Source organism: Otolemur garnettii, unplaced genomic scaffold, assembly GCF_000181295.1.
Source record: "Otolemur garnettii isolate 467f Iridium unplaced genomic scaffold, OtoGar3 scaffold00126, whole genome shotgun sequence".
NCBI lineage: Eukaryota > Metazoa > Chordata > Mammalia > Primates > Galagidae > Otolemur > Otolemur garnettii.
Genome location: NW_003852521.1, coordinates 5,412,606 through 5,424,325, shown reverse-complemented (window position 1 = coordinate 5,424,325; position 11,720 = coordinate 5,412,606). Strand labels below are relative to the sequence as shown.

Sequence of the window (11,720 nt, the reverse complement as noted above, 5' to 3'; positions counted from 1 at the left end):
AAAAAAAAAAAAAAAAAAGAATTTCTGCCCCAGCTTTTCTGACAAAGGACTATCTCAGTTTTGAAATGAGGGGAGTCAATTCTCTAGTAAAGTCAAAACTGAAGGAGTCTGGGGACAGGTTCAGATAATCAGCTTCATCAGGACATACACAGTGGGACAAGCAGGTGCCACTAACCCCTTTCTTTGGAATTGACTTAACTCCATAGAACCCAAAGACTAGGAAGGAGTATAGAAAGCCTAATGAATCATAAGTTACATGGTTATTTTGAGTGTATTTAAGAATTGTCTGAACCTTTAATCTTCAATAGAATCTCTTAGTAGATAGGAAGATAAAGCCCTGGAATTGATGCTTCAGGGATTTGAAAGACTGAGTTTTTCCTTATCTTCTTTTTAGAAATAAAGGTTAATAGTTGTTTTTGTATGCGTGTGAGAGAGGCTTTTCTCCTTGCAAAAATGTGCTGGAGAAATTCATGTCCCTTTTTCAATGTGTTGCTAAGATGGTGTGTGGTTTAAGTGATGGGGGTTCCAGCTGCAGAGGACTATTTTGGGGAAGAGGGCACAGATGGCCTTGGAAAGAGTTGTATATTGGCAATTGAGATCACTGGCTGTGAGCTGGAGCTTCTCGGAGCATGAGAAGATAGAATACAAAGGTTTGTGATGATGGTGGAGATGGCTGCAGTGAGAGGTGTGCGTCCTTCTGCAGCACCTATAATAAAGAACAGTGATCGCCTGGGCCAGGGTGTTCTGAATACAGATCATTGGCTAAAGTGCAAAACTCTAATCTTGACAGCAACTTGCCTTTCAACACAGAATCTTGTCTTTTGCACCCCCGTTTAAATGGTTTCCCTGCGGGGTTTCTGTTGCTGCCGCTTTCTTTTGCTTTGTCCTTTTCATTTTGCCAGCTGGGGTCATCTTAGGATCCCCAGGATCTTGTCTCAGCTCTGCATCTGGGTCCTTTCTGGACATGGTGGGCTACTATCGACGTTCTCCCCAACAAGGAGGAGGAGGTCTCTCCAGAGTCATCTTCTGAGAGTGCGGGGGCACGTCCGTGGGGCCTGCCATCTCTCAGGACCTCTTTCATCCAAGTGATCGAGACCACTTCCTGTGCCCATGAGGCTTTCAATCAGTTGACATGATGACTCCTTTTCTCTTTCTTGTCTATCTGGGCACAGGACGTTGTCATCGAATGGACCGATTCTCCAGACTTCTCCGTATGGGCCTTGCCACTTTGCCAGGAGCTTGCTCTCGGTGTTGTGCGGAAGGAGGAGCGCCCTATCCACCTGCTGAAACTCTCGAGCATCTTTATTGAACTGTCTAGCCGGGGTCTACAGGCCCCGGGTCAGATTTCTGCCTGTAAATGACTCAACCAGGTCTAGTTGCTCCCACCTTTTGTAGACGCTGCCGTCTTGTTCTGTCACACCTCTCTTCTGATAGTCTTTGAGACCAAGGAGGCCTTTGGGTTTTCCTTTTTTGGTGGTGATTCACATGGGAGGACACTTCATATGGGCTGGAGGAATTTTCCTCCTTGTGTGAAGCAGGGAAGGCACAATTTATGCTTCTGTCTCTATCAGACAACATTAGAGATATTGATTTTAATCCTGTGTCTTGAAAACAGCATGTGTGATATTTACCTTGGCAAGGATCAGTTCAAATTTTTCACTGGAATCATAAAAACTCTAACTTTCAAACCTTAAAAAAAACAGGGAAATAAATCCCTGAGATTGCCATGTAATGATAATGTCTATGCCCCATAAAGACTGTTAACACTGGAGCTAAGGTTATGGGGGAACCTGGGTGCTACTGACTAGCAGTAGGCATTCTAGGCTAGAGGTGATTTCTTGGGCTGGCTATTCCCATTATATCTGACTGTTGAGTCTATTTTATCATAGCTGGTGCTCTGGCAACTTGTCTCTTGTTCACATTGGCATCATACAAGTTATATAGACTCTTAGAAAGTTAAGTTGAAACAAGCAAAAAACTTAGATAAGCACAGTAGATTGTCTAGTGAGAGTCTTTGTAATCAAAATTGAATGGTCTGTCCTGTTATCCAAAGGAACTATGCCCATTCGAAGTTCTTACAGAACGTATTTTAATCCAAGGCTGTCTTCCTGCTTCCCTTTTCTTGCTATGAGTCAATTTCCAGACTGCCTTTCCACTCTCAGTGGTGTGATGCCAGGAAAAGCCCATTTTTTTTTTCTTTTTTTTGAGACCCCCCACAGAGTGCCATAGTGTCACAGCTCACAGCGACCTCAGACCTTTGGGCTTAAGCCATCTTCTTGTCTCAGCTTCCCAAGTAGCTAGGCCTACCACTGCCTGCCACAACGCCCAACAGGTTTTAGAGACGGGGTCTCACTCCAGCACAGGCTGGTCTCAAAGTGAGCTCAAGTGATCAGCCTACCTTGGCCTTCCAGAGCCACTGTACCTGGCCAGCACATCCATTTTTAACACAATGCTTAAAGTAAAATGGAATGGGAAAACATAGTAATGAAGTTGTTATTGACAACATTTCTGTTTAGAACTAGGTGTTCAGGCCAGGCGTGGTGACTCAGCCCTGTAATCCTAGCACTCTGGGAGGCCAAGGCAGGTGGATTCCCTGAGCTCACAGGTTCAAAACCAACCTGAGCAAGATCAAGACCCCGTCTCTAAACATAGCCAGGCATTGTGGTGGGCTCCTGTAGTACCAGCTACTTAGGAGGCTGAGGCAAGAGGATCTCTTGAGCCCCAGAGTTTAAGGTTACTGTGAGCTCTGGCACTCTACTGAGGACAACAAAATAAGACTCTATCTCAAAAAGGAAAAATAGAATTAGGTGTTCTACTGGGAGTTCAGCAATATGTCCAGCAATGTTCTCTAAGATGAAAAGCTCAGAGACTAGCTGGCATAAGAATGTAGGCTACACACGTATAAAGCAATTAGCAACCCAAACTGTGTGTCTGCTCATGTGTGTACACATGCACAGCCCACGGCTAGGGGCACACTTTGTAAGACTTCAGAGAATGGGGAACCAGTTAGAAAAAGCATTCAAGGAAGGAATAGGACAGGATGTACAGAGGCTCTTGAGAGATGGGTAGGAGTTGATTACATGAAGGAAGATGAGAATATGATAAGGAAGACAAAGGCAAGAGAAATACTCTGGATATTTTAGATAACACATGGTTTCAAATTATCTGGGCTAAAATCAAAAGCTGACTGTTCTTACAAGACTGTAGGGTTGGGGCCGGGCACAGTGGCTCATGCCTGTAATCCTAACACTCTGGGAGGCTGAGGCAGGTAGATTACCTGAGCTCAGGAGTTTGAGACCAACCTGAGCAAAAACAACCTGTCTCTACTAAAAATGGAAAAACTGGCTGGGCGAGGTGGCTCAGATCTATAATCCTAGCACTCTGGGAGGCCAAGGCATGTGTACTTTCTGAGCTCACAGATTCGAGACCAGCCTGAGCCAGAGTGAGGCCTAGTCTCTAAAAATAGCCAGGCGTTGTGGTGGATGCCTGTAGTCCCAGCTATTTGGGAGGCTGAGGCAAGACAATTGCTTGAACCCAAGAGTTTGAGGTTGCTGTGAGCTATGATACTACAGCACTCTACTGAGGGCAACAAAATGAGATTCTATCTTAAAAAAAAAAAAAAAAAGACCATAGGGTTGGATTTTGTTGCTGGAATATTGCAATTAGTTTTGGAATAGCTGGAATTGTTAATTAGTTTTGCTGAATTTTCCAAAATTGTTGTCATCTTGGAATATTGTGAAAGCTCAGAGCCTTTGTGATTCAGCTCTGAGTGTTGAGGCTTGGGGGTAATAGTGGGAGAATGGCTTGGGTGGACCATCTGACATTCAGGTGGGACCGCTGACCCATGACCATGTTAAAGGTCTTGCTGCCTTTCAGTCTGATAGTTAGTGAAACATTGTAGGCTTCGGGATGGCTAACATGGGTACACTGGTGTCCATGTAGACTTTTACAGTCTTTATCTTACAGTGTTAAATCTTCGTTGGTATTAAAAGTCTTTATTATGCCCTTTAAGGAGTAATTTTGTTACTAGAAATTTCAAAATAATCTCTGACCTTCCAAGGAATTTAGAGTTGAAAACCCCAAAGATCTGAAGAGAGGATCTGTGGTGAGAAGTTAGACTATTTACCTTGATTGCAGAGAATTGGGAGTGAGGGGAATGAAGGGGTTGCAATTAAAAGGCACATAAGTTGTTTTCTCTCCTCATAGGAAATAGACTAAAAAAAATAGGAGAGGGCATTGCCTGTGGCTCAAAGGAGTAGGGCATCGGCCCCATATGCCAGAGGTGGCGGGTTCAAACCCAGCCCCGCCAAAAACTGCAATAAAGAAAATAGGAGAAATTTGGTGAGGCACAGTGGCTCACACCCGTAATCCCTAGCACTTTGTGAGGCTGAAATGGATAGACTGCTTGAGCTCAGGAGTTTGAGACCTGAAGGAAGAACAAAACTCTTTCTCTACTAAAAACAGAACAACTAGCTGGCATGGTGGTACCTGGAGTCCCAGCTACTTGGGAGGCTGAGGCTAGAGGATCACTGGAACCCAGAAGTTTGAGTTTGCTGTGAGCTATGATACCATGGCACTCTACCCAGGGCAACAGAATGAGACTGCATCTAAAAAGAAAAAGAATAGAAATAGGAGAAACTCAACTAAATGAGTATTATATTTAGTTTAAATTCAAGGATTAATTTACTAATAGATCACTAAAAATATAAATAGTTTAAAGAAAAGAAAACATAACGTTATCTGCTCGTTGCCATACGTAAGATAGATTTCTTTTGTGGAGTATATGTCACTGTGGTCTGAGTAGGTTCTAGGACACAAGGATTTTGATGCTAAAGTGGTCATGTGGGTACCTGGATTGGGAAAAGGGGACAGCTCTTGAAATTGATGTCTCTGGGCTTCCACTCTTAAATCATTGTTGGCCCAAGAGAATTCTCCTTGTGTATCATGATTCAGTTAATGTTTGTAAAAATACCTATACTCTGAAGTGGGGCAAAGAAGAAAGTGACCCCCGCGCCTGTAGCTCAGTGGGTAGGGCCCTGGCCCCATATACCAAAGTTGGCGGGTTCAAACCCAGCCCTGGAAAACTGCAACAAAAAAATAGCCAGGTGTTGTGGTGGGCACTTGTAGTTCCAGCTACTCAGGAGGCTGAAGCAAGAGACTCGCCTAAGCCTAGGAGTTGGAGGTTGCTGTGAGCTGTGATACCACAGCACTCTACCAAGGGCGACAAAGTGAGACTCTATCTCTACAAAATAAAAAGTGACCTCCAAGCTTAATTTTTAAGTGGCAAAAAAGCTTTTGAGGAAGTAACTGTCAGGTCCATTCTTGAAACACTCTAGAGAGCATTACATTATTGAGTACGCATAGATGCTTTGTTCTTAATGGCTTGGCAGCATTGCTCAGCGTCCTGAGGAAAAGAAAGGGGAAGTGAGTTAATACATGTGGTTTGGTAGTACTGGGGGGAAGGATCTCCCCTGGACATTGGTGCTCCAGACAGTGGCAGTGGTTGGCTGCCTGGAAACAAGATGTGCAGGAACAGCCACCAGGAGCAGACTCTTCGAGGAGTAGTGGTCTGAGAGCAAGGAGCATGGTGGGAAGCCAGGTAGCCATTGCCCCGGGGATCGTGGCCATGATTCTTGTAATGACTGCTTAAGTTATTTCTCATTGACCAAGGCTTCAGGCTGACTTTCTTATTTTTATGGTGTCTTTTTTTTAATACTGTTACATGCTTATAAAGATCACTAGAAATTTTCATTACATGCAGTGAACACCTGCAGACCTGGTATTGAGATAATATAATACAGAAGTAGATCGAATTTAATGAACTTGTAGATAGTAGTTGATTAGCCCTCTATGTTAAACTGTGGGTTATTTTAGCTTGTGTTGCTTAGCATTCAATGATTATTCATCCTCGAAGGTCAGAAGTCCTGTCTAGTGTTAAAATGTTTGTAATATGTTGGTTAGAATATCATCTTCCTATTTTGAATGTATGTTTATAGGAATAATTTTGTGCATTTATGATTTTGATATTTGCCTTCCAGGTGCCAGGATTGCTGAATATTCCCAACTGTACGACCAGATTGTATTCAGAGAGACTCCCCTTAAAATTCAGAAGGACGACTGGGCCAGCCCTCGAGAGTCCTCCCTCCTCAGGTCCTCGTCACCTTCCCAGGTCCAACAGCGTAGTGAGGATTGGCTCCTGCATTCAACCTATAGTAATGGAGAGTTGGCAGATTTCTGTCCCCAGCCAGAGCAAGACTTGAGGTCAAGATATCCCACTTTAGAGATGGGTACAAAAAGTACTCCCAGACAATTGTCCGCAGCATGCTCTGTGCCTTCCCTGCAAACCTCCGACCCTCTGCCGGGCTCCCTGCAGCGCTGCAGCGTGATAGTTAGTCAGCCCAACAAGGAGAACTTGTGTCAGGGCCATCTGTACAACTCCGTGGGCCGGAAAGGAACCAGTGCTAAGTATCAGCCCTATAACAGGTCCCAGTCGTCTTCCTCCATCTTGATAAACAAGTCGATGGACTCCATCAACTATCCTAGTGACCTGGAAAAGCAGCAGCTGCTGTCTCTCCAGCGAAGTTCAAGGTGTGAGAGTCACCAGAACTTGCTGCCGGGCCCTGCTGACTCACATCCACAGGGCTCTGACCAACTCTCTGATCTCACACTCCAAGACTCCCAGAAAGTTCTGGTAGTAAATAGAAGCTTGTCCTTAAATGCCCAAATAGCCACACAGAACTATTTTTCCAATTTCAAAGAGGCTGAAGGAGATGAAGATGACTATGTGGAAATAAAGTCGGAAGAAGATGAGTCCGAGCTGGAGCCGTCTCACGGCCGGAGAAGGAAATCTGACTTGAGGATGATGCACGCTGGCTATTCGGATAACGGCAGCGGCAACCCGTCTCACTCTGCAGACAGTCCGTGCACGCCCCCAAAGCCCATACACAGCAAACTGGAGCTTTCCCCGTATCTGACATCGTGTAACGATTCTGACAAACTGAGTGACTATCTTTGGAGGGGGCCGTCTCCCAATCAACAAAACATTGTACAGTCTCTAAGGGAAAAATTCCAGTGTCTCAGTTCCAGCAGCTTTGCTTAAGGTTTTAGTAAGCGCTGCCTGGATTCACTACTACTTCTTAAGGAACATTGCAGATACTGATGAGGTGTTTTGTATCTACCAGGTTGAAACAATTTTGTAATAACTAGAGGTGTAAAACGTACTTTCTTCGACAGCACAACATTTGAAATGGCTGGTGATACAGCTGGGATTGTACTGTAGCCAACGTCAGCATCTGACAGTGCGTTTTCTGATGCTGATTGTCTTCAAGTTTCCTGTAAACCCATCTTACTTGAAAATTTTTAGGCTTTTTTTTTTTAATGTGATGTCCATGATGGTTTTTTTTTTCTCATCTCCTGACACTAGTGCTTATAACTAGAAGAAATGCAGTAACCTCGTATTATCCAGAAGCCCCAACTAGTTTTATCCTGGGACTCCAAGGCAGCAAGGAAACTTTTTCACTTGTTTGGAAAGGAAAGGAAAGCTGTTCAAATAATTTTTGTTACCATTGAGGCAAGGCCTTTGAATAACTTAAGTCAGAGATCTCTAATGGAAGCTTTGCCCACAGTGCCCACACCAGAGTGTCCCTGCCAGTCGTCCCACATTTCATTCTCATGCAGAAATTGTGTGACTTTTGAAAATTAGAATGTAGCAGGACCAATTTTCAGTATTTTTTTTTTAAACAAAACCCTTTACCTGTCTTCCTGGACATGGCCTGGAGAATGCACTTCTCATCATGTTTGGTATATAATTTCTGGGGTGAAATGAATTATTTTCTTAATGGCTTAAAGAAAACCAAGGTCAATAAAATGCAAATTAACTCTTAGAAAAGATAAATTGAGTTCTGGGAACACATGTCTCTTCATATTCCAGTTGAAAGGAGGGGCAGGGAGACAAAAAATAAAACCAAAACCTCCTAGCCCTGTGTGTGCTTGCCTGTCATCAACACAAAATGGATCATAAGCTGAAATAAGACAAAGCACTTAAAGTTATCCTTTCCAGGGCAGGTTCTCACACGCACCACCATGAGTTTTGGACTTTACCAAATGGCCTACTCAATCCTAGCTCTGAGGCATCATTGGCTGCAGAAGGGGCAAGAATTATTTTCTAAACTATATGTAACCTGGGAGACGTTTTGAAAATTGTTTTGAGGCATATACAAGAACAGAACCTTTGGTTACTAGGTTCTGACTAATACTATTAATGTGATCATCATTATACAGGATTTCATTGTGATACTGTGTCCAACCCCTCGTGAAAGGAAATAAAACCAAGACATTGAGTAAAAAGCAAAATCAAAAAAGCCGAAGAGAAAAATGAAGGCCGATTTATTGCTACCCTGTAAAAAAGTCTACTAAGACCATGGTTAACACAGCGGGAATGTTTTCTCAACTAGTGGCCATTGTTTTCATTTAGTAATTGTACATTCTGTGGCCCGTCCCCATCCTCTTGGTTTCCATTTTAAAAGATATTAGGTGTAGGGAAAGGGGTCAGGGTTTCTCATTTAAAAGTGAGTAATAATACTGAATAATTGTGATATCATGATTCTTTTCCTCTTTTCAAGTCCTATGCCACTTAACTGTAAAGCATAAAATGTGATGTTCTTATCTTACAAATAGGTACTTAACACGTTTCTTTTGAAATTTAAAAAACTCAAGTTTATTTCTCCACGCTATTCTTACAGCTTATAAAACAAAGTCTGTTTTGAATAACATGGTTCTGGAACATTCCTTCTTTCATTGCCTTCGTTTTAAGATAAAGACATATCCGAAAAGATAAGCATCATAAGAAAGTATGTTCTTAGACGTGCTAGAGGTATGTTGAAGTGCATTTGTATTACCTATTAAAAAATGTTACCTGAATCTTGTCCCAGGAATGCAGTTTCCCATTTTTGCTTCTACATTGGTGTAACCCAAATTCTAATAACCCATAATAGACACTGTTTCAGAAATTATTCTTCACACCGGTGTCTTGTACAACTTGGATGTCACCAACAGGAATAGACCCTCACTGCACAAAGGTAGATGTCTTACTGTCTAAAATGTCTATGTTCTTAGGGTCTAGGACAAATCTGTAGTTTTACAGATCACTTCTGTTGGCCAGGACACAGATTTTGAGAGCTATGTATATATATAATCACGTTTGTATCTTTTCCTCCGTTATCAAATAATGGCTTTTGTTTAAAAGTAGTTTCTTCTGGAGGTGGGGTGGGGATGTATATTACGGGGAAGGCAAGTTATATGGACTTAAAAGTATGTCAAGTTCATTCTTTTTAGTTTCCTGTACTGAAGGTTCTTTTTTTTAAGTTCACTTTTCACCTGTTTTATTCTTTATGGGGAAAAAAGTGCATCTAGGAAAACATAGTTCAAAGACTGTATATAAGATAATAAAGGTAATTCTCATTATTTAATAAAGTTTGTAAAGTACAAAGTAAATTACGGTGTGAAATAATGTTCTGGTACATCAATATTTTTCAAACTACATTAAGCTATAATATTTTGCCTTAACATACCATGTTTTAGTAGCCCATGACTTCTGTATCTTTGGGTCTGGGATGGGTTTTTTTGGTTGGTTGATTGTTTGAGACAGTCTCAAGCTGTCACCCTGGGTAGAGTGCCATGGTGTCACAGCTCACAGCAACCTCAAACTCTTGGGCTCAAGCTATTTTCTTGCCTCAGCCTCCCAAGTAACTGGGACTACAGGTGCCCGCCACAACACCCAGCTACTTTTTTGTTGTTGTTGCAGTTGTCATTGTTTTATTTTTAGCTGGCCCAAGCCAGGTTCAAACCCGCCAGCCTCAGTGTATGTGGTTGGTGCCCTACCCACTGAACTATGGGCACTGTCCTCTGGGATAGTTTTTGTTTTCTTGATAGGCCGTTAAATTAGATCAATCTTTTTTTTTTTTTTTTTGCAAGACAGAATCTCACTTTGTCATCCTTGGTAGAGTGCAACCTCAAACTCTTGGGCTCAAGTGATCCTCTTGTCTCAGCCTCCCAAATAGCTGGTACTGCAGGCACCCACCACAATGCCTGGCTATTACATTTTAGAGATAGAGTCTCTCTCTAGCTTAGGCTGATCTAGAACTCCTGAGCTCAAGCAATCCATCTGCCTCCCAGAGTGCTAGGATTATAGGTGTGAGCCACTGTGTGCCTGGTCTAACTTTTAAAAAAAATTGTGATAAGTATGTAACAGAAGAAATCCTTTTAACTATGTCATTACTGAGTTGAAAAATTAATGTAGAAGTTTCTTGACACAAATTAGTTTTTTTTTTTTTCATTTAACTTCATTCTGAATTTCTTTGATAGGCAAAAATTTTTACAGGGAACAAATGCATGATAATATAAATTGATCAGGGACATTTTCTAAAGCAATTCTCTTTCCAAGTATAAGCATAAAGCCCTACCCTATAATGAAAGTACAGTTGCCTACCTTGCCTCACACAGAGGAAACAGCTTTTAAATTTTTCTTTAGAATTTTTTAGAGTGAAGAGTGTCTAACTTCATATTGAGGAGCCCTAAGATCTGTTCTGCTGTAAGGCTGAAAGCGGAAGTGTTTGCAGTAAGTCGTAAGAGTTCAGGTTAGAGAAGCAGAAAATAGTGCAAAAACATGTGTAAGTTCTATGCATAAATTAAATCCTTAGGGGAAAGGAAAATCTTAAGGTTTGTGATACAGCTGTTGAACAAAATATTCATATTTAATAAAATTTGTCTTTTGATGTGAAAAAAATTTAAAATCTCAGCCAGGCATGGTGGCTCATGCCAATAATCCTAGCACCCTGGGAGGCCGAAGCAGATGGATTGCTTGAACTCGGCATTTCGAGGCCAGCCTGAGCAAGAGCGAGACCCCATCTCTATTAAAAATTGAAAAACTAGCCAGGCATTATGGTGAGTGCCGTAGTCCCAGATACTTGAGAGGCTGAGGCAAGAGGATTGCTCAAGCCCAAAAGTTTGAGGTTACTTTGAGCTATGACTCCATGGCACTCTACTTAAGGCAATGTCTCAAAAAGAAAAACAAAATCTATTTTAAAAGGCAAATGTTCACAATATGTTAAGAGTTCTGACATCTAATGCTATATAACTTTTTCTATCTGGATAGTAGTAACTATACTCAATTCTATGACTCAAAAAGTGATTACAATAAAAGAAACTGGCTCAGCACCCATTGCTCAGTGGGTAGGGCACCAGCCACTTACACTGGGTCTGGCAGGTTCAAACCCAGCCCAGGCCAGCTAAACAACAACAACTGCAACAAAAAATAGTCAGGCGTTGTGGCGATAGCCTGTAGTCCCAGCTACTTGGGAGGCTGAGGCAAGAGAATCTCTTAGGCCCAAGAGTTGGAGGTTGCTGTGAGCTGTGATGCCACGGCACTCTACTGAGGGCAACATAGTAAGACTCTGTCTCAAAAAATAAACCACTTCAACTTTTTAAAACTTTTTAACCAATTTATGTGCATATATTATCTATTGATATGTCTCTTCAACTTAAACCTTGTCCTAGAGATAAGGTCTGGAGCTTTCTACTATAAGGTTTTTCAGTGCTTTTTTCTGAATATATACATAAAGACATAAGCATTCTCTCACATTTGGTTTCTCACATTTTTTCTTTAAAAGTAGTGGGTGGCTCATGCCTGTGATCCCAGCATTTTGGGAGTCAAACATGGGTGG

General features: G+C 42.0%; 1 protein-coding gene across 1 annotated transcript in view; it reads left to right on the top strand.

The window, feature by feature from the left end:
- The window catches only part of PLEKHG1 (pleckstrin homology and RhoGEF domain containing G1), a 216,056-nt gene extending 208,880 nt beyond the window's left edge, over nucleotides 1-7,176 (top strand). Inside the window, exon 15 of the mRNA XM_023517967.1 lies at nucleotides 6,039-7,176. Coding sequence (XP_023373735.1) covers nucleotides 6,039-7,099 — 1,061 coding nt within the window. The 3' untranslated portion in view covers nucleotides 7,100-7,176. The remainder of the gene's footprint in view (nucleotides 1-6,038) is intronic.
- Nucleotides 7,177-11,720: the final 4,544 nt, after the last annotated feature.